At 42.1% G+C, this 27,837-nt stretch overlaps 2 protein-coding genes and 1 pseudogene across 3 annotated transcripts in view; 2 read left to right on the top strand and 1 right to left on the bottom strand.

Annotated features, from left to right (window-relative positions):
- Positions 1–677: 677 nt before the first annotated feature.
- On the top strand, positions 678–6,013 carry LOC111153070 (annotated as a pseudogene).
- A 5,342-nt stretch (positions 6,014–11,355) lies between these two features.
- LOC111153010 (TERF2 interacting protein) lies at positions 11,356–20,629 on the bottom strand. The gene is made up of 3 exons (XM_022511812.1): positions 19,874–20,629; positions 14,605–14,729; positions 11,356–12,613 (listed from the first exon to the last, which is right to left on the bottom strand). The coding sequence occupies exons 1-3, from the start codon at positions 20,547–20,549 to the stop codon at positions 12,209–12,211; spliced, it is 1,206 nt and encodes a 401-aa protein (XP_022367520.1). The 5' UTR covers positions 20,550–20,629; the 3' UTR covers positions 11,356–12,208.
- A 105-nt stretch (positions 20,630–20,734) lies between these two features.
- LOC111152795 (lysyl-tRNA synthetase) overlaps positions 20,735–27,837 on the top strand; it is a 16,404-nt gene continuing 9,301 nt past the window's right edge. The window contains exons 1-4 of one of the 2 annotated variants that reach the window (XM_022511436.1): positions 20,735–20,842; positions 23,341–23,520; positions 25,290–25,449; positions 26,409–26,574. In XM_022511436.1, coding sequence (XP_022367144.1) covers positions 23,375–23,520; positions 25,290–25,449; positions 26,409–26,574 — 472 coding nt within the window. In that variant the 5' untranslated portion in view covers positions 20,735–20,842; positions 23,341–23,374. The remainder of the gene's footprint in view (positions 20,843–23,340; positions 23,521–25,289; positions 25,450–26,408; positions 26,575–27,837) is intronic. The other variant, XM_022511437.1, reaches the window with a different exon arrangement.

The raw sequence follows: 27,837 nt of genomic DNA, 5'->3' as shown, positions 1-27,837 counted from the left end.
GGCGCCTGGGTGGCTCAGTGGGTTAAGCCGCTGCCTTCGGCTCAGGTCATGATCTCAGGGTCCTGGGATCGAGCCCCGCATCGGGCTCTCTGCTCAGCAGGGAGCCTGCTTCCTCCTCTCTCTCTGCCTGCCTCTCTGCCTGCTTGTGATCTCTCTCTGTCAAATAAATAAATAAAATCTTAAAAAAAAAAAATTTAAAAAAGTGTTTCACTAATGAATCATTGAACACATATCAAAAACTAATGATATACTTACTATACAGTGGCTAACTGAACAGAATTTTTTAAAAGTGCTTCAGTAAGAACTCAGGAAAAATATCAAGTGACATATGTATATCCGTACAATATCATATCATCATCAAGCCAAAATAGAGTACTAAAACATTGTGGAAAACAAAACACTTAGAAATGTGTGTATGTGTATGTAAACTAGAGAGCACAGATTCTAAGTCATATTTGGAAAGATGTCAGAAGAGATGTAAAATTGCCTGGTGGAATCTGTACTTCTTAATCTGATTACTTCAAGTTTCTTTCTAAAGTGCTAAACATTTAATGAAGGGATTAAATAGAAGGGCATTTAAAAAATGGGTGGGTCACCCTGGGTGTTGATAAGGTGTGTTTTTGAGTCCTGCTCAGTTGCCCACTCACCTCTGTGAGATCCAGGCAGCTCTTCCCAAGATGGATTTGAACAGCACTAAAAGCGGTAAGTTTTCATCTGCAATTTGCTCTTGGATAATGCCACATGCTTTATTTTCAAGAGTTTATAAAAGTTAAAAACACAATCATAATTAGAGAAGCATATTGTTGGAGCAGGAGCTGTTTGCATCCGTAAGCTGTGTCAGGGGAGTGAAAAGTGCTTTCAAGTTGGAGACTGGAATTTCAAATTTAAAATAAGAGCCATAAGTCCCACAAGTCGGTTGTCAAAAGTTCTGAAGTTGACGCTGTAAATGGAGAAAATACACATGGAAAACCTAATGTTTCATATTAAAATGTATTTTACCACAAAGTACCAGCTACTGTGTAATTTATCTCAATTTCTTAAGGTTTTACTTGTTTATTTCCATTAAGTTTCCCAGCTCCTATTGCTGCCTATTTTCTCTGAGTAATTTTTCGTATTTTCAGTAACTCATATCACAGATTGTCATTTTTCTATTATACGTACATACTTAACATACATGTCTCCAATTCAGCATGACTTTAGCTGTACCCCTAAAGTAAAAATAGAGAATCATTGTTGAACCTATAGGCTTTCAACCTGGAAAAAAAAAGTGAAGACTTGTTTACACAGAGTTTTTAATCCATGAACATATCCTCCATACCCCTCTTCCCATTTTCTCTTCATCGGGCATACTACAAAAAGAAACCTGGCAAGGCAGGATTGTTTACAACCAGAGTCAAAAGGATATCCTCCAAGAATGGTTTAAACAAACCCTTACCCTGACAGAGCTACCAGGAAACAATGGGCCAAAGAAATTGTTATTTCGGATTCCAAAATTCAGGTAAGCATAGGTTTCTACTTCACTATCTGTCAGATTAAAGGTAAAGAGAAAGGCTGGGCTCGGGACTTCCAAGCCATTCTTATGTCCAGTATGTTGCTCAGGGGCTTTTTGTTGTATATTAAAAGCAAGAACCGCGTTTATATCTTTTACCAATTGTGGAAATTTTGGCTGGGTATCTTCACTGATGGCAGGAGAATACACAGATTGGTTCAGGCTCTCCCAATAGGAGGTAAGTTTTTAAGATTTACATAATTTAGGAAATTATAACACTATGTTAATGATAAGGTATCATTAAGTATTGAAATGTACCGGGGCACCTTGCTGGCTCAGTTGGTAGAGAAGCAATGCTTGATCATGGAGCTGTGAATTCGAGTCTCACATTGGGTATAGAGATTACTTAAAAACAAAATTTTTAATTGATAAATACTGCAGGATGAGGATTAATATGTAGTTATAAAGAAACCATGGGGCAAGAACTCACGTACGTTCCCAATTTTCAGGCTAGTTTTTTTTTTTTTTTAATACCCGAAGTGTGATTCATACACAGAAGTATACGACATAGGGGCGCCTGGGTGGTTCAGTGGGTTAAAGCCTCTGCCTTCAGCTCGGGTCATGATCCCAGGGTCTTGGGATCAAGCCCTGAATCGGGCTCTCTGCTCAGCGGCATAGGTAAGCATAGGTTTCTATTTCAGGCTCTGAAATAGAGATTTCTAATCGGGCTCTCTGCTCTGCTTCCCGCCGCCCCCCTCTCTCTTTGCCTGCCTCTCTGCCTACCTGTGATCTCTATCTGTCAAATAAAAAAAATCTTTAAAAAAAAAAAAAAAAGGAGTATACGAAATAAAATCCCATATTGTATTATTTGAATAGAGCTACTGATATGAAAATGAAACTAAGTTGGATTTCTTCAGTTAGCAAGGCGATAATTGTAGACAATATAATTATACCTGGTGAGACAGCATTTAAAACAATGAAGATCAGTAAAAATGTGCTCTTACAGGAAAATAATCAGTTCAGATTTTTGTGTCTATATATAGAGAGCCTCCAATTAGCCATTGGCTCTAAGGTCCTTTGTCTGAAGGATGCTGGGGAGAAATATTTTACTTTTCACGCATTTGTTCTAGGTGTAAAGAGACAGTTTACTCAAATCCCAGTAATAAAAGTGGATCCCATGGGACTATCTGGTGATGTGCTTAAGACTTAACTGGAAACATTTTAATTTAGAGCACAGATAACCTTTTAGCACAATGCCTGGATAAAGGAGTGGTTTATTAAATATTGGTGGTCATTAACACTAAATCTTATCACAAATTATCAAAATAAAACAAGTAATTAGAAAGTACATTGCAAACCCTACTCCAGAAATGAGGAAACAAGGAGTTCCATAGGTTTTATATGTGACAAGTTGCACAGCAAGGTGTACAAGTTCCCAGGAGTCTCTTTTATCTGTTGCTGATTATAGGTAAGAGGGAATATTGAGGAGTGTTAGTACAGCTCAACTTTGCTAATTTACTCTCCATTTAAAGATATTCTTGGGGCACTTGGGTGGTTCAGTCGGTGGTGTCCAACTCTTGATTTCAGCTCAGGTCATGATCTCAGGGTTGTGAGACTGAGCCCTGGGTAGGCCTCCCCACTCATCAGGGAGACTGCTTCTCACCCTCTTCTAGTGCCCCTCCCCCTGGCTCACACACTCCAAAATAAATAAATAAATCTAAAAAAAAAAAAAAGGTTCTCTCTCTCCCTCTACCTCTCCCCACCCTGCTCACACATACTTTAAGATTTTTTTTATTTTATTATTTATTTGACAGAGATCGCAAGTAGGCAGAGAGGCAGGCAGGGGGGAAGCAGCTGAGCAGACAACCTGATGTGAGGCTCAATCCCAGGACCCCGGGATCATGACCTGAGCCGAAGGCAGAGGCTTTAACCCACTGAGCCACCCAGGTGCCCCACACTCATACATACTTAAAAAAAAGGAAACTCTTTTCCACAATCAATTCTATATGTATTACACATTATAAAATGGTGTTTCTTATAAACAGATGGTAAGCCAAGAAGACATTCACAGATTGAAGACCTGTTAGGAGAGTTTGGAAAGGGAGAAAAAGAAATATTGACCTCCTGCAATAGAACTGACAGTGTCTTTTAAGTCGGAATTTTTCTTGAGATACCATGATGTGATAAAAGAAATGCTCTCCTGAATTGTAAGCTAATAGTAATGTAACTCCTAGGATAATACATCACTTTTTCTTATGGATATTATCACAATGGTAGTTGATAAAATCAACTTTAATTATACTGATATTTGGACCAACACAGATTGAATTACATGACTTTCACATCTTCTTCTCCCACTTAGGTCTGGTTTAAAAACCACAGATAGAAACAGAGACAATTGGAATTGGGATGCTCCTCAGGAAAAGACAAAACCCAAGGACAACACCATTATCAGTCTTGGACTCAAGGTGAAAAAAAAAACCACTGGCTCAAATGCATTTCTTCAGCGGGTCCCAGTGAAAATGGAAACAACTCGGCATGTCGTGCCCATGTTCTCAAAAAAATAAATAAATCGTTATCTTGAGAGGCACTTATAGCTTGTTCTGGCCACCCTAGTGTCAGAAAGATAAGCACAGTCCCATAGCTGCTAGGACAGACAGGTTCTCAGCAGGCAAGGTTCTGGGCCTTTTGGTCCTTCGATTCCAAGCATCCTCTCTGTCACCATCGGGGATTCAAGGAGAATAAGTGTAATCAGCATGACCTTACCAGGCTCAAGTTTCCAGTTTAAACATGAAAACTGTTCTAAAAGATATCTTCTGCTCCCATGTTCTCCTTTAGAATACTTACCAACAGCAACCAGACAAGACTGGACATCTGTCCCAAGATCTCAATCACAATCCTACTTCAAGCCTTTGAGAGGAACCGAATGCTTGATATTACAACCAGGAAAAAACTGGCCAAAAAAACAGGCATTCAGGAACCAAGAATTCAAGTAAGTTCTGTGTCTGTGACATGAAATATGTGATATTACCCCCCCGTGGGTTGCTGAAAAAATTGACCTATCTTAGATTATCACAATCATCAAGGCTATGTAAAGGTATGGGATGGTAAACATCGAGCACTACAAGTCCCACCCCTGCAAAATGAAGAACTCTTGTCAGTGGTATACCCATTTAGAATCACCAGCCGCAAATAGTGAGGAAATGTGAAAGTTAGTATCTATTTTGAGAACACCCTGTGTCAAGTTTTCTACAGTTGGAACTGCCATTTTGGTCCGATAATTCCTTTATTGTGAGGCTGTCCTGTGCCTAGTAGGTATTTTCAGCACTCCTGGCCTCTACCAACTAGATACCCTGCCCACCTCCCCTCCCCCAATTTGTGACACCCCCAGAACTCTATATACTTAGTCCCATGTCTTCCAGTTGGGAGAACAAAATCACTCTCATTGGGTACCTTCTAAAGTTAGGGAGACGGTGGTTTAGTATGTGTTAAATGCTCATGACAAAGCAGCAATCACCAGTTTATCAGCACAGAAACAATCCTTGATCAGATTTATACATGTGTATGTAACTTAGGGACTTTTATGCACATGTTAGCAAAGAGAAAAATGTCAACCTGTCAAGAAAATTTGTTTCTGATCCACTGTTGAAATTAAAGGGAGGAAAGGATCCAGATCATATCCCTTTTCAGCCAGTTTCAATTCCTCGATCGTTGATTGCTGAGTGTTATGACCTCAATTTATGTTTTTATGTGTATACACACACATTTGTACATACACACACACACATATATACACACACACATACATACTGAACACATGAACCAGAGTAATGAATTTCACACATATGGAATACTTATATTTCTGATATTGGGGCCTATATTAATAGCCCCTTTCCAATTTACACAGTATGAAAAACAGAGCCGCAATCACTTGTCCTGTATCTTCTCTCTTTTCTTCATGTAGATGTGGTTTCAGAACCAAAGATCCCTATACCCAGGGCAGAGCAGAAGTTGAGTCCATGAATTCCTTGGCAGATGGCCCAAATGGAAGACCAGATCTGACAGCTCAACAGTACCAAATTCATTTGTCCACTCCCCTGGGCAGGTCTCATCAATTTGCTTTCTCCAATTCTTTCAGCAGGAACCAAACATTTCTACCTGCTCCTGTCCCTTGTGTGAGCCAAGGACCAAGTGTCATGATGGTGCAGCCTACACAGGCTACGCAGGGATTCTCTCTCTACTCTGACCCTTAGGAACTACCTACCAATACGCTCAACTTCAGGAGGGGACCTCTCAGACACTCAGACCCTTTTCTGGTTCCCAAACCAAGAAAAATGCCGGAATCACATAGAACAGACTGGCACAGGAGTATGGCAATTGAAGGACTATTCTGAGCCTCGGCCTGAGCATCAACACCAGTCGCAGGATCTGCCACAGGTGGACATAACTCACGTTCTGCAAAGGTGGGATGAGGTCTGCCAGGCTCTGATAGCAAAATGGGATCCTCAAGAAGGTACATACTGAGATACACATGGCTACAGCACACAGTCAGCTGAAGAACTAGCCCACTCCCTCAGCCAACTGCACCAGCAATGTGTAGAAACCTCAAGCCTTATGTCAGCTCCTGTTACCCACAGATGTTGAGGAAAAGGTTACCTTTTCTGAGTCCCAATCCACAGAAAGAGAACCCTCCAGGACCCCAACTGTGCTTCAGTGAAGATTTTCAGGCTGTGTTCCATACGCTACAAAGCTCACCAGGGCCTGAGTTTCAGAAGGAAGAAGTCATTCTCAGAACCTGGTCCAGGCCTCTCTTCTTTTGATGGACAATCAGTGCAACTTAAAGAACAGTAAACAATGAAGTCATCCTGTTTGGGACAGGATTAATGCAAGAGGAAGGAGAAAACTACTGGAAACCCAAATGGAAGTCTTAACTTCTTTGTGGGCAGTGGTTATTTTCCGTACTCCCTTCACTGACTAAGCTGCATCCGGCCTCTGGAAGCACCATAGGCATTAGCCACCAGACAGGCCTGCAGAATCCTTCTGAACCAAATATTTTTCTGACAAACATGACCTCCTCTCTGTAATCACCACGTCCACCAATCAGGAACATCCATGAACCGTAACCAAACCCAAGCGAAAATAGGTCTACCAGGGACATATCAGCACACCCTTCCCCGCTAGCAAGATGGGAAAGCAAACTTGAAATTAGTTTATCATGTAGAAAATGAAAAGGATAGTGTAATTTTGATGTGAGTTCATAAAAGTAAGCTTTTCTCCAAAGCTCTGAGGGCTTTAATAGGAACTAGAAATTTAGTATCTACCAATAAGAGAATGATCAAATATGGGGCGCCTGGGTGGCTCAGTGGGTTAAGCCTCTGCCTTCGGCTCAGGTCATGATCCCAGAGTCCTGGGATCGAGCCCCACATTGGGCTCTCTGCTCCACGGGGAGCCTGCTTCCTCCTCTCTTTCTGCCTGCTGCTCTGCCTGCTTGTGATCTCTGTCTGTCAAATAAATAAAATCTTTAAAAAAAAAAAAAATGATCAAATGAATTAGGATAAATCCACGATACTGAGTAATCTTCACTTGTATTTTTTTCCTTTGTCTATTTAAAATATAAAAAATTTTACAATGAAAATGCAGCAGTGACACAACTACTTACTCTAATACTAGTATTTCTACATTTTTAGGTTTTTCATATATTCACCAGTGTGTGTGTCTATATATATAGACACACACACACATATATATATACACACACACACATAAACACCCAGAAAATTCCTCATTTTATTATAAATTCTCTATTAAACTAAAACCTGAAGATAACCATTGTCATTTTCATTTTTCTCTCTTCTGAAATGGTAACTTTTCAAAGTAGATTTTGATGTATGAAGGTGTATTAATGGTTTACTTTGGTACAGTAAAAATCTTTGAAAAGTATTTTTTTATTCATTTTATCAATCTGCATTGTCATATTTGCTGTTTACTTTCCATATGAAGGTGTCAGAATAAGGGCCTTGCACATACATCCAGTACTACAAAGATAGCCATTTTACACTAACACAAACAGGTATGAGGTATACATCCTTACCGGTGATATATGCATGCGTTATGCGCAAGAGTTTCTCTAGATGTTCACACACTAACACTCAAGCGCCAGAATATTCCAGCATCAGTATTTATGGTCAAATTACACTCAGCAGAAATTACTTTTCCTAATATTAGCTGGACTTTAACACCTAACAAATTAAAACTCACACATATACACAAATAAGGGACACTCAAATTACTGTGGCATCTATCAGAAAAAAACAAAAAAAAGAACCTGACAGATTTGGTGTTTGTGAATGAACAGATTACGTTGCTTGAATGACAGAAATTCATTTTCTCACAGTTCTCAAAGTATCTACAGGTTTGGTTTCTTCTGAGGCCTGTTTCTTTGCTATGCGAATGGCCATCTTCTTCCTGCGTCCTTACAGGGTCTTCCCTCTGGGCACACACTGCAGTGCGCCTCTCCATGTATCCAAATTTCCTCTTCTTGCATTTGGTTTTCTTAGCTTTCAGTATATGGTCTGTGGTTTAGGTTTTGGTTTGCTTGCCAAAGGCACTAGAGCCACCCCCGTCTAATGAGCTCCATGTTTTAACTACTTTAACCTCTGTAAAAATTTATTTGTAAAAAGTTTCCACTACCTGCTTTAAAAATACTAGAAAATAATTTGATTTACTTGAGTCTATATTGTGGAAAAGCCACCAGTTAAATACACAAAACAGGCAGAACAGTTAGCAGCCCGGATGAGCTCTTCATATCTTTGGACACAAATTTATGACCTGAGGCAGCCCATGGTGCCAAGGCGCCAAGCTTGTAAAACCTGATTCATTCCCCAGAAACACCCCAAAGGCAACAAATTATCAAAACTGAATGCTGCAGAACTGAGGAAGCCCTCCTTGTTGACAGGCACAACCATACGGAAAACTAGAGAATCTGAGAGGAAAAGAGCAAAAAGATAAGCAGAATGAGTTTTATGGTAATGTTTATTATTGACAGAGAAGCATAAATGGCATTTACTTCAAGAAAATATGCTCAAGGGGCACCTGGGTGGCTCAGTCAGTTAAGTGTCTGCCTTTGGCTCAGGTCATGATCCCAAGGTCCTGGGATTGAGCCCCACATCGAGCTCCCTGCTCAGCAGGGATCTGCTTCTCCCTCCCCTTCTGTGCTCGCTCTCTCAAGTAAATAAATAAATAAATATTTTTTTAAAGGGGGAGAATAAAAGAAAATATTCTAAAGAAACATATTAAAAACCCTAAGGTAAAGCACAGAAAAATGAGAACTCAAAAGGTTAAGTCCAGGCTGATGATAACAGATAATAATCCACTACTGGGTGGATATTCTTGTTTCTAGAGAAGGTCACAAGGATTTATCTCTACAACTGAAGGTTTTAGATGACTTTTATTTGGGGATTTACGTTCCCCTTCACACATTCCCAGGGAAGGTTATACAATCTGCAGCCCAAGAAAGACAGACCTTGAAATTTAAGTCAATCTAGTCATTTAAGAAGTTAGGAAGGGGCATGTGCCAAAATTCTAGCCAATGAGAAGTCTAGGGGCTTCTGAGAAAGGTGGCCAGCCAATAAAGGAGAAGCCAAGGAGGAAACAGTCCCCCTTCCACTGTTAGAACTACAGCAACCAACTTCTGACCATGACGTAAGCAGCCTACAAGACAAGCTAGAGATAGCAGAGCAGAAAAATTAAAAAAACTCTGAAGCTAACTGCCTCAGGACTTCTTATTATATATACAAGATATAATCCCATTTCCTTTGTTTGAAGTCCTGTAGGTTAAGTTTTCTGTTAGAAGCAATTAAATGCAACTTATGGATATAGGCAGAGGAGGGATATGATCCAGCAAACAGCATTAGACCAAAAACAAGAGATCTCAAGAATTCAAGCAGCAGCTTAAACTTTTAAAATGCAAATGCATCTGCTTTAAAGGGACAGGGAACAAAGGAATACTGAACACCGGGAGCATAATCCACTGGTGCAGTTTGCAAAGAGGAGACAGGAAAAAATGTTTCTGCCACTAATGAAGGTATAGAAGTTATTTAAGTCCTAGAAAATTTCAAAAGCTTAAGTGGGGGGTGGGGGAATAATGAGGAAGGTCCAGAATTCAAGAGCTAAAATGAGTAAGAAATGATGTTTCCCAGGGGCACCTGGGTGGCTCAATGGGTTAAAGCCTCTGCCTCTTGCTCAAGTCATGGTCCTGGGGTCCTGGGATCGAGCCCCACATGGGGCTCTCTGCTCAACGGGGAGCCTGCTTCCCCCTCTCTCTCTGCCTGCCTCTCTGCCTACTTGTGATCTCTGTCAAATAAATAAATAAATCTTTAAAAAAAAAAAATCTTAAAAAAGAAAAAAGAAATGATGTTTCCCAGACCACAAATCTCGTAATGTCCCAAAAATGCAAATAACAAGAATTTGGGAGCTCAGGGGAGAGGTATCCTGACTTTAGGACTTGAACAGCTGATCTTTACAGCAGATGTAGCCATAGCTCAATACCATTAACCATTAAAATTCAATTCATTTTCCTTGCTTAGACCTGTGCTCCCAAAAATACTTCTGATAATTTGTTTCCCCACATATACTTCTCAGCCTAAAATAAGAAAAGCCAGAGAAATTGCAAAAACCGTTATTTCAAAGTTATTGGTTTACAATGAGTGCTTTGGTTTACACATCTCTTAGGAGTTAGATAAGACTTTGACAAAACTGAAATTTCCAGCCCTATAAAAGCTGTAGTAATTTTACTAGATTATAAACAACCTAAATAACATCTCCATTTTTATTTATTTGAAAGAGAGAGTGTAAACACATGAGCACAAGTGGGGGGGGGGTGCAGAAGGAGAAAATCTTAAGCAGACTCTGTGCTGAGCACGGGGCCCAACGTGGGGCTCAGTCTCACAACCCTGAGATCATGACCTGAGCAGAAATCAAGAGCTGGATATTTAACTGACCAAGCAACCCAGATGCCCCTGGTGAGAACACATTTTAAACAAATGTCCACCACCCAATCCTTCCCAATACTTACTTAAAAATTACTCCTGGAGTGAGCTAGGTACTACTGGGAGCAGTTGTAGCCTTTCAACATACGAAAGAGAAGAACAAAGTAAAGCATTTTGATTTAGGTGGGTTCCCCCAGAACTGAACTCTACAAATATGTGTGTAACTGATGATTTCAAGATGTACTAATCAGGGGAGTGGAGATGTGAAACAAGAGAAGGAAGCCTATACAGGGCACATGTATACACAGACTGCCACTGAGGGCCACTATGCTTATTTCTGCTGGGAATCTCTAACAGATGGCATGGGCACCATTATCCCACTCAGGAGTTAATTCTCAAAGATTCAGTTGTGTCATTTCTCTGGACAGCAAGGACACTGGGTCTGCATCCTCTAATTCTCATTCAACATCGAGTGAAAGCCACTCCCGAAGGCACTAAACTCCACAGCACTTTAAGCAGAGGGAAAGCTTCAAGCAGGAACTTGCCATGGGACTCCTATCAATGGAATATGCTGGAATGGTGAGTGCCCAGAGAACATGGGTAGGGCACTGACTCCTTCTGTTACACACCTGCTGGTTCGTGACTCGCTCCTCTCCACTCCAGCTATCAGCAGTTCACGGTGCTCTGCCTTCTCTCACAGTCCTTGATGCAGATCTTCTCTCTGCTCCATCCAGAAGAACTATCATCTTTTTAATAGCCTACTAGTTCTAAAATGAAACCACTCTGTTCATTATTGACCTAATTAAGATCCAAAAAATGTCAGTTCCTTCATGGTTTTTACATTAAAAATGTTTTGTGAACACAATCAAATAAAAACACTTGGAGACTCAAAGTTCTATTTATTTTCAACAATAAAAGCAACACAACATAGAGGAATCAATTCACTAATTTGTAAATCTAACACAATCCTTAGCACAAACTATTTTCAATAAATAAAAACACATTACTAGTAACTGAGTAAGACTGTTCTTAAGACTCTCTAGGGTTTTGTGTCTGTTTTAAACAAAACTGGGTGACAGATAAAGAAACATGTGTCACAAGTATGACTGACAAAGACTGGAAGAAAAGAACAGCCAAGGAGCAGGTCCCCAAATAGTAAGTTAGCAAAGGGAATATGGGATTTCCAAAGCAGTTGAGAAATCAGAGCTCACGAGAAGATGCAAGGGTTTAGGGAAGTCTGTATTCAAGGCCTTGTAATTAAAACTTTCCACATTTCTAGATTCTTGATTTGGCATCTATACAATCTAGAGGAGCTTCTGCCAAAAGACTGGAAGCTCTTTATTCATGCTGTCCGGAAAGACCAATCTCCTAATCTCCCTCCTTTGACTCTGTCCCTAGCTCCTGAAACAATATAGTAAGGAATCCATTCAGAAAGGATTACTACTACACAGGCCAACCTCCCCCTGATTTAGATTTTCCTTTCATAAACAGGCCGATACTGCCACGGACAGCTCTAAATATATCCAATGTCTTTTACTTTTAGCCTCCTACACAACTCTGCTTGGCTACAAAATCTAAGACTCACAGAGAAGCCTATGCAGGGCAATGGCAGCATTGGTCAGAAGACAAGTGTCAGTTCCAATGTACAAATCTCTGAAGTTCAATGATCACAGATCTTTTTTTTTTTAAACCTCACTTGCCACATGTTTTCTCTTTTCTCATATCCTTCCAATTATTTCTTTCGGAATTCAATCCTCCGAGCTACATTCTGAGCACCAAATTTTTTGACCAATGCATCTCGGGCATCCTCATCATCTTTTTGCAAATCTAAGTCATCCTGTCGGGACCAAATGGGATACCCATCAGCCCTCTGACCAGACTCTAAAAAGGAGGAAGTAGCCTCCAGCTCACCACTATTTTTTAGGAAGGCTTGTGTTACTGTTGACAGATCCAAGTTAAACTTTTCCATTAACTGCCGGATGATCTTAATAGCAGCTCCCACCTCTGGTGCAGAAACTTTTTCTTCTTCTTCTTCTTCCTCATCCTCATCAGGCTGTGTCTCAGAATCTTCCTCAGGTGTGGGTGGATCATCGTCACACATGGTTATGTGTATTTCAAAATCAGGGCTCTCGTCAACCTAGAGAAAGTGATGAATATGACCAGTTCCTAATTACCAAGTCCCAACTTACTCTTTCAGTATCTACTCTCTCTCAACCACAGCCCCCCACCCCCGCTTTGTCCTTTTCATGCCAATCACAATGAACTTCCCTCAGGCCCTTCAGTACCATCATGCTCCTTCTTATGTTATTCATGTTAGACGTGTTTACATATACTTACAGACAATGGGTTAAGGGGGGAGTGACTATGTGTGTGTACGTGGAAAATATGCAGTGTTTATGCATACATTATGAGCACATACATGTATACATATAACTACAGTATTCCCACAAAACACTAGAAGCTACGCTAAATATTTAAAAATATGTTTGTGCATACACGTATTCATTAGATGATCTGTTAAAAGTTTGACTTCACTCTCAGATTGTAAGCTCCATAAGAGCAGACATTGTCTGTTTTACACATCACTATGTCCCCTATACCTACTAATGCTTTCACGTAAGTACTCAAAACACACAGCTGTACAAGCACAACCATACTAGGACCTCCACACTGTACTACATTTAGGCACATTACAAAGCATGTTATGTGAGAAGAGAACTAGGTAAACCATGTTTGCATTTGAAAGTTTATGGCCTGGGGCGCCTGGGTGGCTCAGTGGGTTAAGCCTCTGCCTTCGGCCCAAGGTCATGATCTTGGGGTCCTGGGATCGAGACCCACCTCCAGCTCTCTGCTTGGCGGGACCCTGCTTCTGCCTGCCTCTCTGCCTACTTGTGATCTCTCTGTCTTTCTGTCAAATAAATAAATAAAATCTTAAAAAAAAAAAAAAGTAAGTTTATGGATAATAGACCAAATATAAAAAATAAAACTCAGACTACAAAAGACAACAATCACTAAATTCTGCCAATTCTTGTGCATTCCTTCACTCACCAATTACAGAACTTTACATTTTTTCCTGTTTTACAATGAGGCCCAATCATTTCCCTTTATTAATAAGAAAAAAATTAATTTACAAAATCCTTTTTTTGGAGAAGATATGCACATATAATTTGGACTTTCTTTTAAATTACTCCTACTTTAGGGACACCTGGGTGGCTCAGTTGGTTGGACGACTGCCTTCGGCTCAGGTCATGATCCCAGAGTCCTGAGATCAAGTCCCGCATGGGGCTCCCAGCTCCACAGGGAGTCTGCTTCTCCCTCTGATCTTCTCCTTGCTCATGCTCTCTCTCACTGCCTCTCTCTCAAATAAATAAATAAAATCTTTAAAAAAAAAAAATTACTCCTACTTTATAGCTCGTACCTTTCCCTCTAATTATGATTAAATATGGGATTCCAACTGACTAACAGAAGTTCAACTAAATATGGAAGCATTAAAAAAATCCCAAAACCACCCTAAGTACACAAAAAGCTAAACTTGCTTATTAAAAAAATTAAACTCTTTTAAAGATTCCATTTATTTTCCTTAAAAGCCTTAAAATAAAATTTAAAAAATAATTTATTTAAAAGATAAATCCAGGGGTGCCTGGGTGGCTCAGATGGCTAAGTGTCTGTCTTTGACTCAGGTCATGATCTCTGGTCCTGGGATTGAGCACCACATCGGGCTCCCAGCTCAGTGGGGAGCCTGCTTCTCCCTCTCCCTCTGCCTCTCCCCTGCTTGTGTTCTCTCTCTCTCTCAAATGAATAAATAAAATCTTAAAAAAAAAAAAAAAGATAAATCCACGGTCTTATTTTGAAAACCCTAAACTGAGAACAGAGTCCTTGAAATGGGGTGCTTTATATGGTTTAAAAATAATTCTTCCCGATTTTTCTCCCTCTCCCCGGCTCTGAAGTTTTCCTACCAAAACCTCAAAGCTACATATCTGAAACCAAGATCAATCCCACTTTCTATTCTCCCTCTCCCCCACCCCCACCCTTACCTTGCTGGGCCTCAGGTGTACAAAAAGAGTTAATTCAATAACCAATTTTAAAGAAGAATGGAAGTAGGGAAGAAGTTAAACCTAGTCAACATACCACAATCTCCTCAAACTCCCGGGTGGCTTCTACAAGCATCTTTTTGACTGCTTCATCATTCTCCTTGATCTCTTCCTTTACATATTCTTCCTCAGGTAAGTCTGGAGTTCTCTTATTCTGTGGTTCTATTAAAGAGAAGAATACCACCAAATTTGAAGTAGCCTCTTTTACAGAAACCAAAAATACAATGCATGCTCTATGAGCTCTTAGCCAGAAGTGAGCCTGTACATTTTTTCTATTAGAAGACACCAGTTTTGGATCTGAAGGATTAGAAGAACATAAGATATGCATATTCAAAAACTTCTACCTTGATTCTGAAAAGTTGTACTATCCAAATGATGGTATTTTTCCTAGGTTCTAACACATAAAATAAAAATACTCTTGAAGTGTAATTCATTTTTGCTTTCTATTTATAAATGTGTAAATTAACAAAATCGTGCCATAAATCGGGTTCTCTTCTCTGGGAAGCAGATTGTGAAATGGAGATTAACACATAGGTGTTTAGCAGGGTGCACTTCTGGCAAAACACCTGTTGAAAAGAAAGCAGGAATGGGAGCGAAGTTGAGTGGTGAAAAAGCTCCAACAAAGCCTCAGCTGAAACCATGGGGAAGTTTGGAGCTGGCCAAGTTGAGGTGAAGAAGCCATGACAAAATTCCCCATAGATCAGTCCCTAAATGCTAGCCATCCTAAGATGACAAGACTTTGGGCAAGATGGCTCTCCCAGCCATTGAAGACAATTAGGAGGGTGTACCACAAGCCACTACATACCATCTACAGAAAGGAGGGTCTTTAGGAGACTCCTCAGCATCCTCTGGTGTCTCTTTTACTCTTTGTTCTCTAAGGATTTAATTCTGCTTTCTTTCCCACTTAACAAAAACTGACTACCAAGGAGCAGCAGGGGAAAGCTGTGATGTAACTGCTCTGTATCCTGATTTAGGTATGGTTACAACAGTTATATACATACTAAAATACACAACTGGAAAATAGTATGGTGGTCCCTCAAAATACTACACACAAAATTACCATGTGACCCAGCAATTCCACTTCTGAATGTATACTCAAAAGAAATGAAACCAGAGTCTCAAATAGCTATTAGTACACCCATATTCACAGAAGCATTACTCACAACAGCCAAGATATGGAAATAACCTAAGTGTCCCTTGACGGATGACCAAATAAACAAAATATGGTCTATACATGCAGCAGAATATTCAGCTTTAAAAAGGAAGGAAATTCAGACACACACTACAACATGGATGAACCCTGAAGACACCGTGCTAAATGAAATAAGCCAATCATAAAAGGACAAATGTATGATTCCAGTTACATGAAGTAGACAGACCAAATTCATAAAGACAAAAAAAGGAGAAGGGTGGTTGTCAGGAGCTGGGGGAAGTAGCAAAGGGGAGTCAGTGCTTAATGGGTACAGAGTTTTAGTTTCAGAAAAAGTTCTGAAGACAGAGAGTGGTGATGGTTACACGACAACATGAATGTACTTAATGCCACCAAACTGAACACTTAAAAATGGTTAAAATGGGGATGCCTGGGTGGCTCAGTTGGTTGGACGACTGCCTTCGGCTCAGGTCATGATCCCGGAGTCCCGGGATCGAGTCCCGCATCAGGCTCCCAGCTCCATGGGGGGTCTGCTTCTCCCTCTGACCTTCTCCTAGCTCATGCTCTCTCTCACTGTCTCTCTCTCAAATAAATAAATAAAATCTTTAAAAAAAAAAAAGGTTAAAATGGCAAATTTTATGTAACATATATATTACCAAAAAGATATGTCTTTTTTGAAGATGAACCCATTTTGTTCATGTACCCACTGATAAATAAAAAACAACACCTCTTTGTTCTGATTTACTTTCCTGAAAAACATCACCACACACATTTGTTATTTAAGTTTCTATGGGTCATAAGTCCAGGCATGGTTTCTATCGATCCTCTGATCAGGGTCCAGTTTATTTTTATTTAATAACAATATTCTGCATTTGCTTATCTGCCATTCATTTCCTTTTCCGGAAAATCCTAGTTCCATTTCTTTTGCTCATTGTTCTATTAGTTTCCTTTCACTAACTTCTACAAGCTCTTTGGACATTAAGGAAACTATGCTGCCATGTATTAGGACTATTTTTCCAGTTTGCTCTCTGACTTTATCATGAGAGGTTTTTAATTTCAAATAATCGAACAAAAAATTTTTTTAATCTCTTTGGTTTCAGCACTACCACCATGCAAATATTAAAAAGTATATTCAAGGCAACCTACTGCAAATCATACATCCAATAAGAGGTTAATATCCAGAATAAAGAACGCATACAACTCCTTAACAAAAAAAAATTCCAACTAAAAAATAAACAGAGAATCTGAATAAACATTTTTCCAAAGAAAACATACAAATGGCCAAGAGGCACATGAAAAGATGCTCAACATCACTAATCATCAGTGAAATGCAAATGAAAACCACCATGAAGTATCACAACACACCTGTCAGAACGGCTATTAACAAAAAGACAAGAAATAACAAGTATTGAACAAGATGTAGAGAGAAGGAACCTTTGGGCACTGCTGGGGGGAGTGTAAGCTGGTGCAGCCACTATAGAACCAACGAGGTTCCTCAAAAAATTAAAAACAGAACTGCCATACAATACAGCAATACCACTCTGTGGTATCAATCTGAAGAAAATGAAAGCACTGGGGAGCCTGAGTGGCTCAGTGGGTTAAAGCCTCTGCCTTCAGCTCAGGTCATGATCTCAGGGTCCTGGGACTGAGCCCCACATCGGGCTCTCTGCTTGGCCAGGAGCCTGTTTCTCCCTCTCTCTCTGCCTGCCTCTCTGCCTACTTGTGATCTCCGTCTGTCAAATAAATAAATAAAATCTTTAAAAAAAAAAAAAAAATGAAAGCACTAACGTGAAAAGATATATGCAACCCATCATTCATTCACTGCACCATTATTTACAAGAGCCAAGATACGGTAACAACCCCAGTGTCCACTGATAAAAACGAATGGATTAAAATGTGGTGCATGCACACATACGTAGGTACACGTACACACACACACACACACACAGGACTACTATTCAGCTGGTGTGTAGGAAAAAAAAACAAACCCAATAAGGAAATCTTGCCACTTGCAACAACATGGCCAGACCAAGAGGATATTATACTAGTGAAATAAATCAGAAAAAGACAAATACCATGTGATTTCACTCATAAGTGCAATCTAAAACCAACCAAACTAAACAAAACCTAAGCTCACAGATACAAAGAACGGAGATGGAAGAGGGTTGACATGGGGGGTGGGGTGGGATGCAGGGCAGCAAAATGGAGAAGGGGATCAAGAGGTACAAACTTCCAGGTATAAAATAAATAAATCATGGGGATAAAATGAACAGTACAGGGAATACAATCAATGATACTGTATTAACCTGCATGATAACAGATAGTAACCTAACTTACTGTGACAGTTTGCAATGTATGCAAATGTAGAATCCCTAGGTTGCATACTAGAAACTAATACTATATGCCAACTGTACTCCACGTTTTAAAAAAGATCAATAAACAATACCAGAATTGAAAAATAAACTTAAAATATATTCAGGCATTTTTTTTTCCAAGTTATTTTTTTTCTTTTCTTTTTTAAGTAATCTGTACACCCAAGTTAGGGCTCAAACCTACAACCCTGAGATCAAGACTCACATGCTCAGAGTGCCTGGGTGGTTCAGTGGGTTAGGCCTCTGCATTCTTCTCAGGTCCTGATCTCAGGGTCCTGGGATCAAGCCCTGCACTGGGCTCTCTGCTCCGTGGGGAGCCTGCTTCCCCCTCTCTCTGCCTGCCTCTCTGCCTACTTGTGTGCGAGCGCGCTCGCTCTCTCGCTCTCTCTCTGTCAAATTAATTAATTAATTAAAAAAGATTCACATGCTCTACCAGCTGAGCCAGCCAGGCACTCCCTTATCCAAATCTTCTTAGTCATTTTAGGATTTTAATCTTTACAATTAAATACCTGACCAACAAAATATTAGAGTATGGTGAAGCCAGCTTAATTTTCTCCAAAGTTCCAAAAGGCCTGTCTATAGTCCCAACACTACCGATTTAAAAGCAAAGCCCTACACGACCTACTCCACCCATACACACAGCCTTGTCCTCTCTTGCAAAACTCTCTGTTGCTTACTCCATTCTAGCCACACTGGTCTTTGTTGCTCCAAGAACACACCAGCTACATTCCCACCTCCAGGCCTGTGCACTTAATATTCCCTCTGCCTGAAACACTTCCTCAGATAACCACCTGGCTTGCTCTTTTGGTCTCTGTTCAAACAGAGACCTGTAGAAACCTGTAGAAAACAACCTCCTCCCCAGCCATTACCCTGATTTTATTTTTCTCTATAGCACTTACCACTGCCCAGCTAGCATGTTAAGTTCCATGACCACAGGGACTTTTACTTATTGTTATATCCCAGCAGGATAACAGTGTCTGGCACTCAAATATCTGTTGAATGAATGAATCTGAAATGTCACTTTTACCAAAAACAAAATTCCTACTAAGCATGCTGAACTTCGAAATAAATTTACCTCCCCAGACCTGAAGCGTTCCATGGAATAGCCAGGCACCTAAGGAAAGGGGGGGAAGGGTGGGAGAAGGGGAAGGTAACATGCTTCTTTAAACAAAAGGGTCTATCAGTTTAAGCTCTCAATACCGGTTACATCAGAAGTGAAGCATCTTCACAGCTCTGCACTAAGTCCTAACCAACCTGAATCCCCACGTCCAATTCAACTGCATTAAAAACTCACTTCACCTGAGCCAGAGACCAGCAAGTCCATTCCAACCGATGAAACCTGCTGTGAATACGCATAGAAGCCAAAACATGAAATAAACTGGTCCGGCATGCCTTTAAAAAGGCATATACTCTATCTGAACACATAGGAATATATTTTTTTAACGAGTTTCTGGAAAAGAAACCCTAAAAGCTGGTTAACAACACACTGCCTCTGGGGAAGACACCTGGGTAGGTGGTTCGTAAGAAGAGGGGGTAGGTATCTCTATATAGTCTTTTTGCACCTTTTGAACATCAAACCACCTCAATTCCCTAGTTACTGGAAAAATACATCTAAGTGCGATTAAGAAAATGGTGCAATTTTACCCGGATGTCTAAAGGGGCGGGGTAGGGCCGGGCGACGCCACCAGCCGCGCCAACATGGATGCCTATCAGAAAGGGGAAGGCGCCCCGCCCCCACCCGCACAGGTGCAGCGCAGGTCCCGCGTTCGCGGCGGAGGCCTCACCCCCGCTGTCAGCAGCTTCGGGATCCTGCTCAGCTTTCCGCTTGAGCTTCTGGGACGAGGGGCTCACTGGGGCGTCCCCCAACAGGTACTTATGCTCCTGGCCCCGCAGGTGCTTGAGGTAGCGGTCCTTCAGGGACTGCCACGAATGCTGGGTGAGCGAGCTTTTCTCCATCGCCTTCCACAAAGCGGTGCCGGTGACGGAGCTCGCCGAGCGGGCATTTTCCTTCACGTACGTCAAGATGGCCACGTCGTCCGCGTCCGTGAAGGCGATGCGCCCCCCGTGCGGCTGCGGCTCGGACTGCGCGGCGGCCGCGGCGCCCCCCTCGGCCTGGGCCCCGGGCTTCGTCTCCGGTGCCTGGTCGGCCGCCGAGCCGAGTCGATAGTCCTCCAGGTCGAGCCTCTCGTTGCGATCCACGCAGTCCATGATGTACTGCGTGGAGATGAAGTCGCCCGAGGCCTCGGCCGCCGCCTCCCCCGGCTGGGCCAGCAGCACGGCCCCGGGCTCCTGCACCCGACATAGGGTGCCGCCGCCGTGCAGGATGAGCGTCGAGACCCGGCGCTTGGCCGGGCTGGGACGCACGTAGAAGGACATGGAACTGCCATCTTCCCTCACGAACAGAGTCGAGGAATGGGTGAGCCCGTTGGGGTCTTTGCCCAAATCCATCGTCTCCGCCATAGCTGACGCCAGGTACCACAGTAGCGACCCCCAAACGAGCTCTGACGCGCAGAGCAAAATAAAACCAACAAGCGCTCCCTACGCGGCGGCCGCGAAGCCCCGCCCTGCGCCTGCGCAGTAGCAGCGTGCGAAAAGCTCCCGCCTCCTCTTCTCGGAAGAGGCGGAGCTTCCGGCCGTGACCTGGAAATTACTGAGCGACTCTCGTCCCTTTTAGATCCGGCCGCGGGAAAGATGGCTGCGGTGCAAGGGGCTGAGGTGAAAGTGGACGGCGGCGAGCCAAAACTGAGCAAGAAGTAAGTGTCGCCGCGAGTTATTAGAGTCTTTACGGCTTGACAGTCCGGGCTAGAAAGTGCCTCGAGGCTCTGGCCGAGGCGGCTGTGCCTGGGGCCTTCTGCGGGTTCTCGTGGGTACAGCCACGCCGGGACGTAGCCGCTACGCCCCGAAACTACATCCCCCAGGTTGCCCCGGGGCCGGGCTCTGCTGGAGCCCTGTGGTCGTATTTCTGGAGTTACGAGAATTGAGAATTGACTAGAGAAAATCGAAACTTACTCCTTCCTTGCCCTCCCTCTGAAAAAATGCGTTCTTTCCTTATTGAGCCACGCCTCGCTACCCTTTGGAGAAATGCTAAATACCCGAGCTTTTCGGAAAGACCTTCCAGTTTTCCTTGGCCTCAGTCTGGTTATTCTGAATATTATGTATTAAATGGATCCTTTTTAAAACTGTTGTGCACCTATCTACATGGGTTATTTAAAGGATCTGTGAGTATTGAGTGAATGACCGAAGTCTAGCAGTAGGGTCTGATTCAACCGTCTTACTAAGGCTGCACTTTGGAGCACTGCTGGATAGATCTTGGTTAACCACCCTAAATCCTTAGAGTGTGACGATAAATATAAATGTATCAAGATTAGCCTTCCGTTAACTGGCTGTGTCCTGTATTTCTGGGTATATATAATATATTCTCTCTCAACTAGCTTTCTTCAGTTGAAGCACAGAACACAGGCAGTGATTTGTTTTCTTAGTACTCCCAAGGACGGTGCATAACGAGTACCATTCCAGAGGCATAGGAGAGCAGTTAATTCATTAAAAATAATGGCTGCCTTCGTGCATTAGGGCTCAGTTCTTTTGCTGAACCCTGATGGAATAGACAACCAGTAAAAATTGATTTTCCTCTATGTCTCTGGATTTACGCATCAAATGTTCTAGAAAAATGAGAAAGGAAACATCTGAATTGATGGTTTGACAGCACCCATTATGTTGTCCTTCTGAGAGCATCTGATGTTTGGAACCTGGTCTTGGACTTATGCCTTTAGGAAAGTTGCTTGGACTTTGATCTGTTACATCGGTATAGTTGAGCCTTGAGCAACTCAGAGGTTAGGGGCACCATCCTCCTATATAATGGAAAGTTCGAGCGTAACGTTTGACTCCCCCAAAACTGAATAACCAATGTTGACTGGAAATTTATCAATAATATAAACAGCTGATTAACATGTGTTTTGTATGTTAAATATGTGCCGTACTTTTACAATAAAGCAACAGAAAAAATGTTTTTTAAGAAAATCATGAGAGAAAATGCATTTACAGTGATATACTATATCCCCACAAAAATCTGCATATAAATGGGCCCTGCACAGTCAAAACCCAGGTCGTTTAAAGATCAACTGTAATTGAATTTAAGGGTTGTAAATCATAAATGCCTCCTAAACAGGTTTCCAACTGAGTGCAGTTTTGAAATAAATTGAGGAACTTGGCTAATTCCTTTTACTCACTCTCTAGATTAATTACAGCTACCATTTTTTAAAGCAGGTTCTGTGTGTCAGACACTATGCTAGAACTGTAAACTTTCAAATCTCAAGAATAACCTTACAGGGAAAGTATTAATGTCCATTTTTCAAATTAATGAGGCTCTGAGTGACTAAATACTTTGAAGTGTGCATCCCTAAAGTGTGGTCTGTCACCGACTCAGACTCTGGGAGCAGAGATCTAAAGCCAAGTCCAGAACTCCACAGCCCATGCCCTTTACACTGCCTGCGCCTTACCTCCTCACGTTGTCTAAAAAAAAAATCTGCTGTTGGTGTATATTCCTCTAGTTACCAGGGGCTAAACTAACTTTTTTAATGACTAACATTTCCTTCTGTATCTTAATTGTTCTTGGGACTTCCTTGGTCTGCATTTTTAGTGAGCACCGTGCCCTGCCAGTTATCTTCTCCAAGTTTAAAAACAGATGGGCTGCCTGCCAGGTGACTGATTCCCACATGAAAGGTCAGATGAATGTAGTCCAGGGCGCTTCCTGAAATTCTCCTTTCCTCCTTGTTCCTAGAGCTCAGACAAGCCTTATCTTGGACTCAGGTGCTTTTGCGTGACTTAACTTTTGGCTTCATCGAGGGTTTGCAGTTGACAGTGACATTTCATATGCCTCCCGTTGCCGTCTTTGTGGCCGCATATTTAATCTCCAAGAGAGAAGCCACATGCCAGGGGCTTCAGAGACACTGCTTCTGGTCCTGTCTTCCTATTTTCTAGATTGTTGTGGTCATCTCCACCTATACAGTGTTGAGTGCCTTGCTCTTGCGTTTTGACCCAGGTATGCAGCTTATTACCGTAGCAAGAACAGACCGTTGTCAGAGGTGCAGCCCAGGGAGTGTCACAGGGCTGTTGTCAGTTAAGAGGGTCTTCCGTGGAACACTAAAAGCTTGTGCAACCTCCCCTTGCCCCCTACCCGTAACAGTAGGAGTGCTGGTTGGGTGTATTTCTACTGTTTTGTCCCATCTGACACCCCATCTCTGTTTCCTGTTAGGTGGTGGTGATCATTAGTTCCGGGGTGTTCTGCCATGTTGACGCAAGCTGCTGTAAGGCTTGTTAGGGGGTCCCTGCGCCAAACCTCCTGGGCACTGTGGGGGCAGAGGGAGCTGCGACTGTATCAACTTGCTCCTTTCACAGCGCTTCACAAGGACAAGCCACTTTCTGATAAAAGAAGGTTGGTGCCCTTATCTTTGTCGTTGCTCTGGGAGCAGAAATCCTTCCCTTACTTAGGTCCTTATCTGTTAAGCCTCTGCTTAAGTCTTTGGACTTGTTGCTAAGGAAAGAGAGCTCCACTACCAAAACCAGTAGTTGTTTCTTATTTTCTCTTTAATAAATTCAGATCCTAGAGGTGACTTATGGATCTTTTTTTTTTTTTAATAAAGATTTTATTTATTTATTTGACAGACAGAGATCACAAGTAGGCAGAGAGAGAGGAGGAAGCAGGCCCCCCGCCGAGCAGAGAGCCCGACGTGGGGCTCGATCCCAGAACCCTGGGATCATGACCTGAGCCGAAGGCAGAGGCTTTAACCCACTGAGCCACCCAGGCGCCCCTGACTTATGGATCTTATACTAGAACAATGTTGAGAACAAACGTTATTTTCCCTTTCCTGTCTTTTTGACTTGGTTTGCTCCTGAGATTAATTTGGTTTCTAGTCTTTGTTCTATCTCTAGGACCTTTTTGGATTTTCCTTACGATTAATTTGATTTAAAGAACAACATCTGGTTGAATGGAAAGCAGGTTTTTTTATGTTAGTGCTAGGAAAAACCAAAAAGGCTCCAATGCCAAATGACTGAATTACAGCACAATAGGCCTAGCATACAGTTCTGCAATGATTGTCTTCACAGCTGTTACAGGACAGTTTACATCCAGAGACACCTACTTTGAAGCCCCTGGAGTCAGTCTTCTTACTTAGAAATCATTATTTTACATCACCAGTTTATTTTTTTAACTGAGTTATTCTAAATTCATACTGAAAATTAAGAATGTGCCCTCAAGCCGGATAATATGCAGCATGACTTGCTATCATTTGCCATGGTTCATTTATTATAGAATATTTGGTGAACACTGGTGGTTTGAATGAATGATCAATTCTCTTTGAAATCTGTTTGGTTTCTGGGTTCAGATAGCAAGATTTCAGATCAGAGTGTAAATGGTGAGGGGTTTGACTAAAAATGTATCCAAATCTAAGATTTCTGTCCTAGGTGCAGAGAATGAAGGGTTTAAGATAGTGAAGGATAGCCAGGATGGCTCACATTTGCGTGTTTACTAAATGCTGAGGGCAGGGTCATCTCAGTCCTCACAACGTTTGGGGAGGGGAGTGTCTTCTGTTATTTCCATTTTACATATGGGGGTCCTGTAATTCCTAGGCAGGTATGTCAGGATTTAGTCCCAGTCAGTCTGACTCCAAAGCTGTTGTATGGTGCCCTGCTTTATGCTGGTTTATACACTGTCCTGCCAGTGTGTTGTCAAAGTCAAGCTCCAGCAGACAGACCAGTACTGAGGGCCGTTGTCAGTGCATTGACCAATGCTGAGGGAGAGATCGTCAGTGACGTGTCTCCTTGAACTCTGAAGAGCCACCTCTCCCCCACCCTGTCCTACCCCCAACTAACCCATTCCTTGGAAAGATGTAGGGAGGGGTGGCAGACGGAGCTGGAGATGTTGCCTGTTTCAGTTTTTCTTCGTCCTGGGGTATCTTGGTTTTAATTAGGATCTCACACTGGAAAGCAGTCTGAGAAAGACCTTTCACATCTTTAGGCTAAACTTACTTTTCCTTTATCTTATTCACTTATATCGTTGACTAAGAGACTAGAAGTGGGGGTGTAGAACCAGGCAAGAGCATTTCCCCCCAGGCTGTTCATATTTTTGATAAGTGGTTATGGGGCAGAACATAGTAGAGGACTCTCAGGCAACTGTCACATTGAACATTTCCATCTTCCCAACAGTGAGCTAAAGAGACGCCTGAAAGCTGAGAAGAAAATCGCAGAGAAGGAGGCCAAGCAGAAGGAGCTCAGTGAAAAACAACTAAGCCAGGCCACCGCTGCTGCCACCAGCCACACCGCTGACAATGGTGTGGGTGCTGAGGAGGAGACTCTGGACCCAAATGTGAGTCCCCTGGGCCACCACTCTGGCTGAGATTGGGGAAACTTCTGATGAGACTTAAGGCAAATTCCTTGGGACCAGTCACTAAGAAAATAAATAGGAACTGGAACAAGCAGTGAGCCTTGGGTCGCTGCAAATGGGGTGGGGGGTGGGCAGGGAGGTCTGTTACTCCATCCGATTAAAGGCACAGGCCATGAGCATTTTCCTGATGAACTCTCAGCGGGCATTTGGGAGGATTCAGGACTTTCAAGTGTCTAGCTAATGTCCCCTGAAACTAGATGGGCCTTAGAGTAGATCCAGAAAGGCTATCTCCCTAAAGATTGGCTAGGGTTTACTTTGGACTATAGATCAGCAAACTGTAGTCTGTAGGCCAGATCCACTTTTCCTTGTCTTTCCTCTCAGCCCCCGTCCTTGGTTTTGAAAATAAAATTGTGTTGGAGCCCATACCCATTTATTTACATTGGTCTAAGGTGCTTTCACATAATAGCAGAGTTGGGTGGTTGCATCCAAAAAAGTGTGCTAGCCCCTGCCTTAGAATATTCCCTTTGTACATCCTCCAGGCCCCAAAGGCTAATCTTGGGGAAAATCTGATATGTAGCCAGAGGTGGGAGAGTAGGAAAAAAGGTACGTAACTCACCATGCAGATGTATCCACAAAAGTGCTAACCAAGGCCACTGGTACAAATTAAACTTATTTTAGGCAGAATTCCAATTTTTCTTTTCACTGAATCTTACGTTTTGGAATTCTGGTCTTGATTTCCACCCGTGGATTTGGCCACCATGCATAACTTAAGTGCAAATCTCAATCCATATCAAATCCTGGGATTTCAAAGATCTGGAGGTTTCAGGTTAGGAAACCTTAATGCATTGGAGCCACTCTGGGGCAGAATACAGTACTCTGCTTGATGGGCCACTGGTCTGACCAGGTTCAACTTTTCAGAGGCTTTTTTTTCCCTCCAATAGCAATACTTCAAGATCCGCAGCCAAGCAGTCCAGCAGCTGAAGATCAGTGGAGAAGACCCGTACCCACACAAGTTCCATGTTGACATCTCGCTCACTGATTTCATCCAAGAATACAGTCACCTGCAGCCTGGGGACCACCTAACTGACATCACCTTAAAGGTGGCAGGTACGAGGACTCCCTGGCAGTTTGCTGAGCTCCCACAGCACAGGCCTCTGCAGGAGCACAGAGGAAGGAAGGTCAGGGTTGGTCTTGCTTTCAAGTAGTTTGTGTCTGAGGCTACTACTTAATGAGGGACAGGGCTGCTCTCTTTCCATCACAGGAAGAAACAGAGCAGCCCTAAGACATGAGCGTGTATTCCAGATGAGGGGATACAACAGAGGAAGGTGAGTTCTCTGAGCAGAGCTCCTGACCTGATGCTGCTGCTGATTCACGGTGCTTCAGGAGGACTTACTCTTTCCAGTGGGAGCTGTGGCCCCATGCTCCTAAAAATTCCCACCTGTGGCCTGAGGATGTTTTGCACTGAGACTGTATTTCTAGAACATGGTTATTTTGGAGTTCTAATATCTTTCATGGGATCTTTTCCTTAATTTAAAAAAAAAAAAAAACAAAAAACCTGGGGCACCTGGCAAGCTCAGTCCATAGAGCAGGAGACTCTTGATCTGGGGGTCGTGAGTTCAAGGCCCACCTTGGGCATAGAGGTTACTGTAAAAAAAGAGAATGTCTTTGGGGTGCCTGGGTGGCTCAGTTGGTTGAACATCTGACTCTTAGTTTCGGCTCAGGTCATGATCTCAGGGTCTTGGTATCAAGCCCCATGTCATGCTCTGCGCTCAGCACAGACGGAGTCTGCTGGAGAGTCTCTCCGCCTGCTGCTCCCTCTGCTTGCACACACGCTCACACTCTCTCTAAAATAAAAGAGTTAAAAAAAAAAAATGTCTTATTTGACCCACCCCCAAAAAGTGAAACGATTAATAGTAGAAAATTTAGAACATTTAAAGCAGCAGGGAGAAAAGTTTAATTACCCGTAATTTCAGCTACCCTAAGAAAACTTCTGCCAGTACCTAAATGCCCAAAGGTTCAAGCCTAGTAATTTTATTAAAACATGTCATGATGTTAGTCATTCTGAGTCAGTATTCTCAGGCACACAGTGTACTCTTCAAATAGGTATTTTCAAGTCTTTTAGGAAATTTTTCTTAAATACAATTTTTTTTATGTTCTGTTTCTTGCTTTGGTTTTCTTTTGGGACTCCTTATATCCATATGTTGGATCTTCCCTTTTTAATATTTGTCACTTTTCAAGCCCTTTTTATCCTTTTCTTTATGCTTTGATATTTAAATTTTATTCTTCTTCCCCACCTGGTGTCTTTTAAAGCATTATTGTATTCACTCTTATTTTTCTCTAGTCTTCTTTTCTTTTCTTTTTTTTTTTTTT

This window comes from Enhydra lutris, unplaced genomic scaffold, assembly GCF_002288905.1.
Source record: "Enhydra lutris kenyoni isolate GAN:26980312 unplaced genomic scaffold, ASM228890v2 scaffoldscaffold30, whole genome shotgun sequence".
Lineage (NCBI taxonomy): Eukaryota > Metazoa > Chordata > Mammalia > Carnivora > Mustelidae > Enhydra > Enhydra lutris.
Note: the sequence above shows the minus strand (reverse complement) of the source record. Positions and strands in the feature narration are given on the sequence as shown.

What these genes read in the sequence shown, in the direction of transcription:
- LOC111153010 (XM_022511812.1), bottom strand. Translation starts at nt 20,549, where the DNA reads ATGGCGGAGACGATGGATTTGGGCAAAGACCCCAACGGGCTCACCCAT. An exon ending in CGAAGCTGCTGACAGCGGGG is followed by an intron (nt 14,730 to 19,873) that starts GTGAGGCCTCCG and finishes TCTCTTTAATAG; the next exon opens with AACCACAGAATAAGAGAACT. An exon ending in GGGAGTTTGAGGAGATTGTG is followed by an intron (nt 12,614 to 14,604) that starts GTATGTTGACTA and finishes CACTTTCTCTAG; the next exon opens with GTTGACGAGAGCCCTGATTT.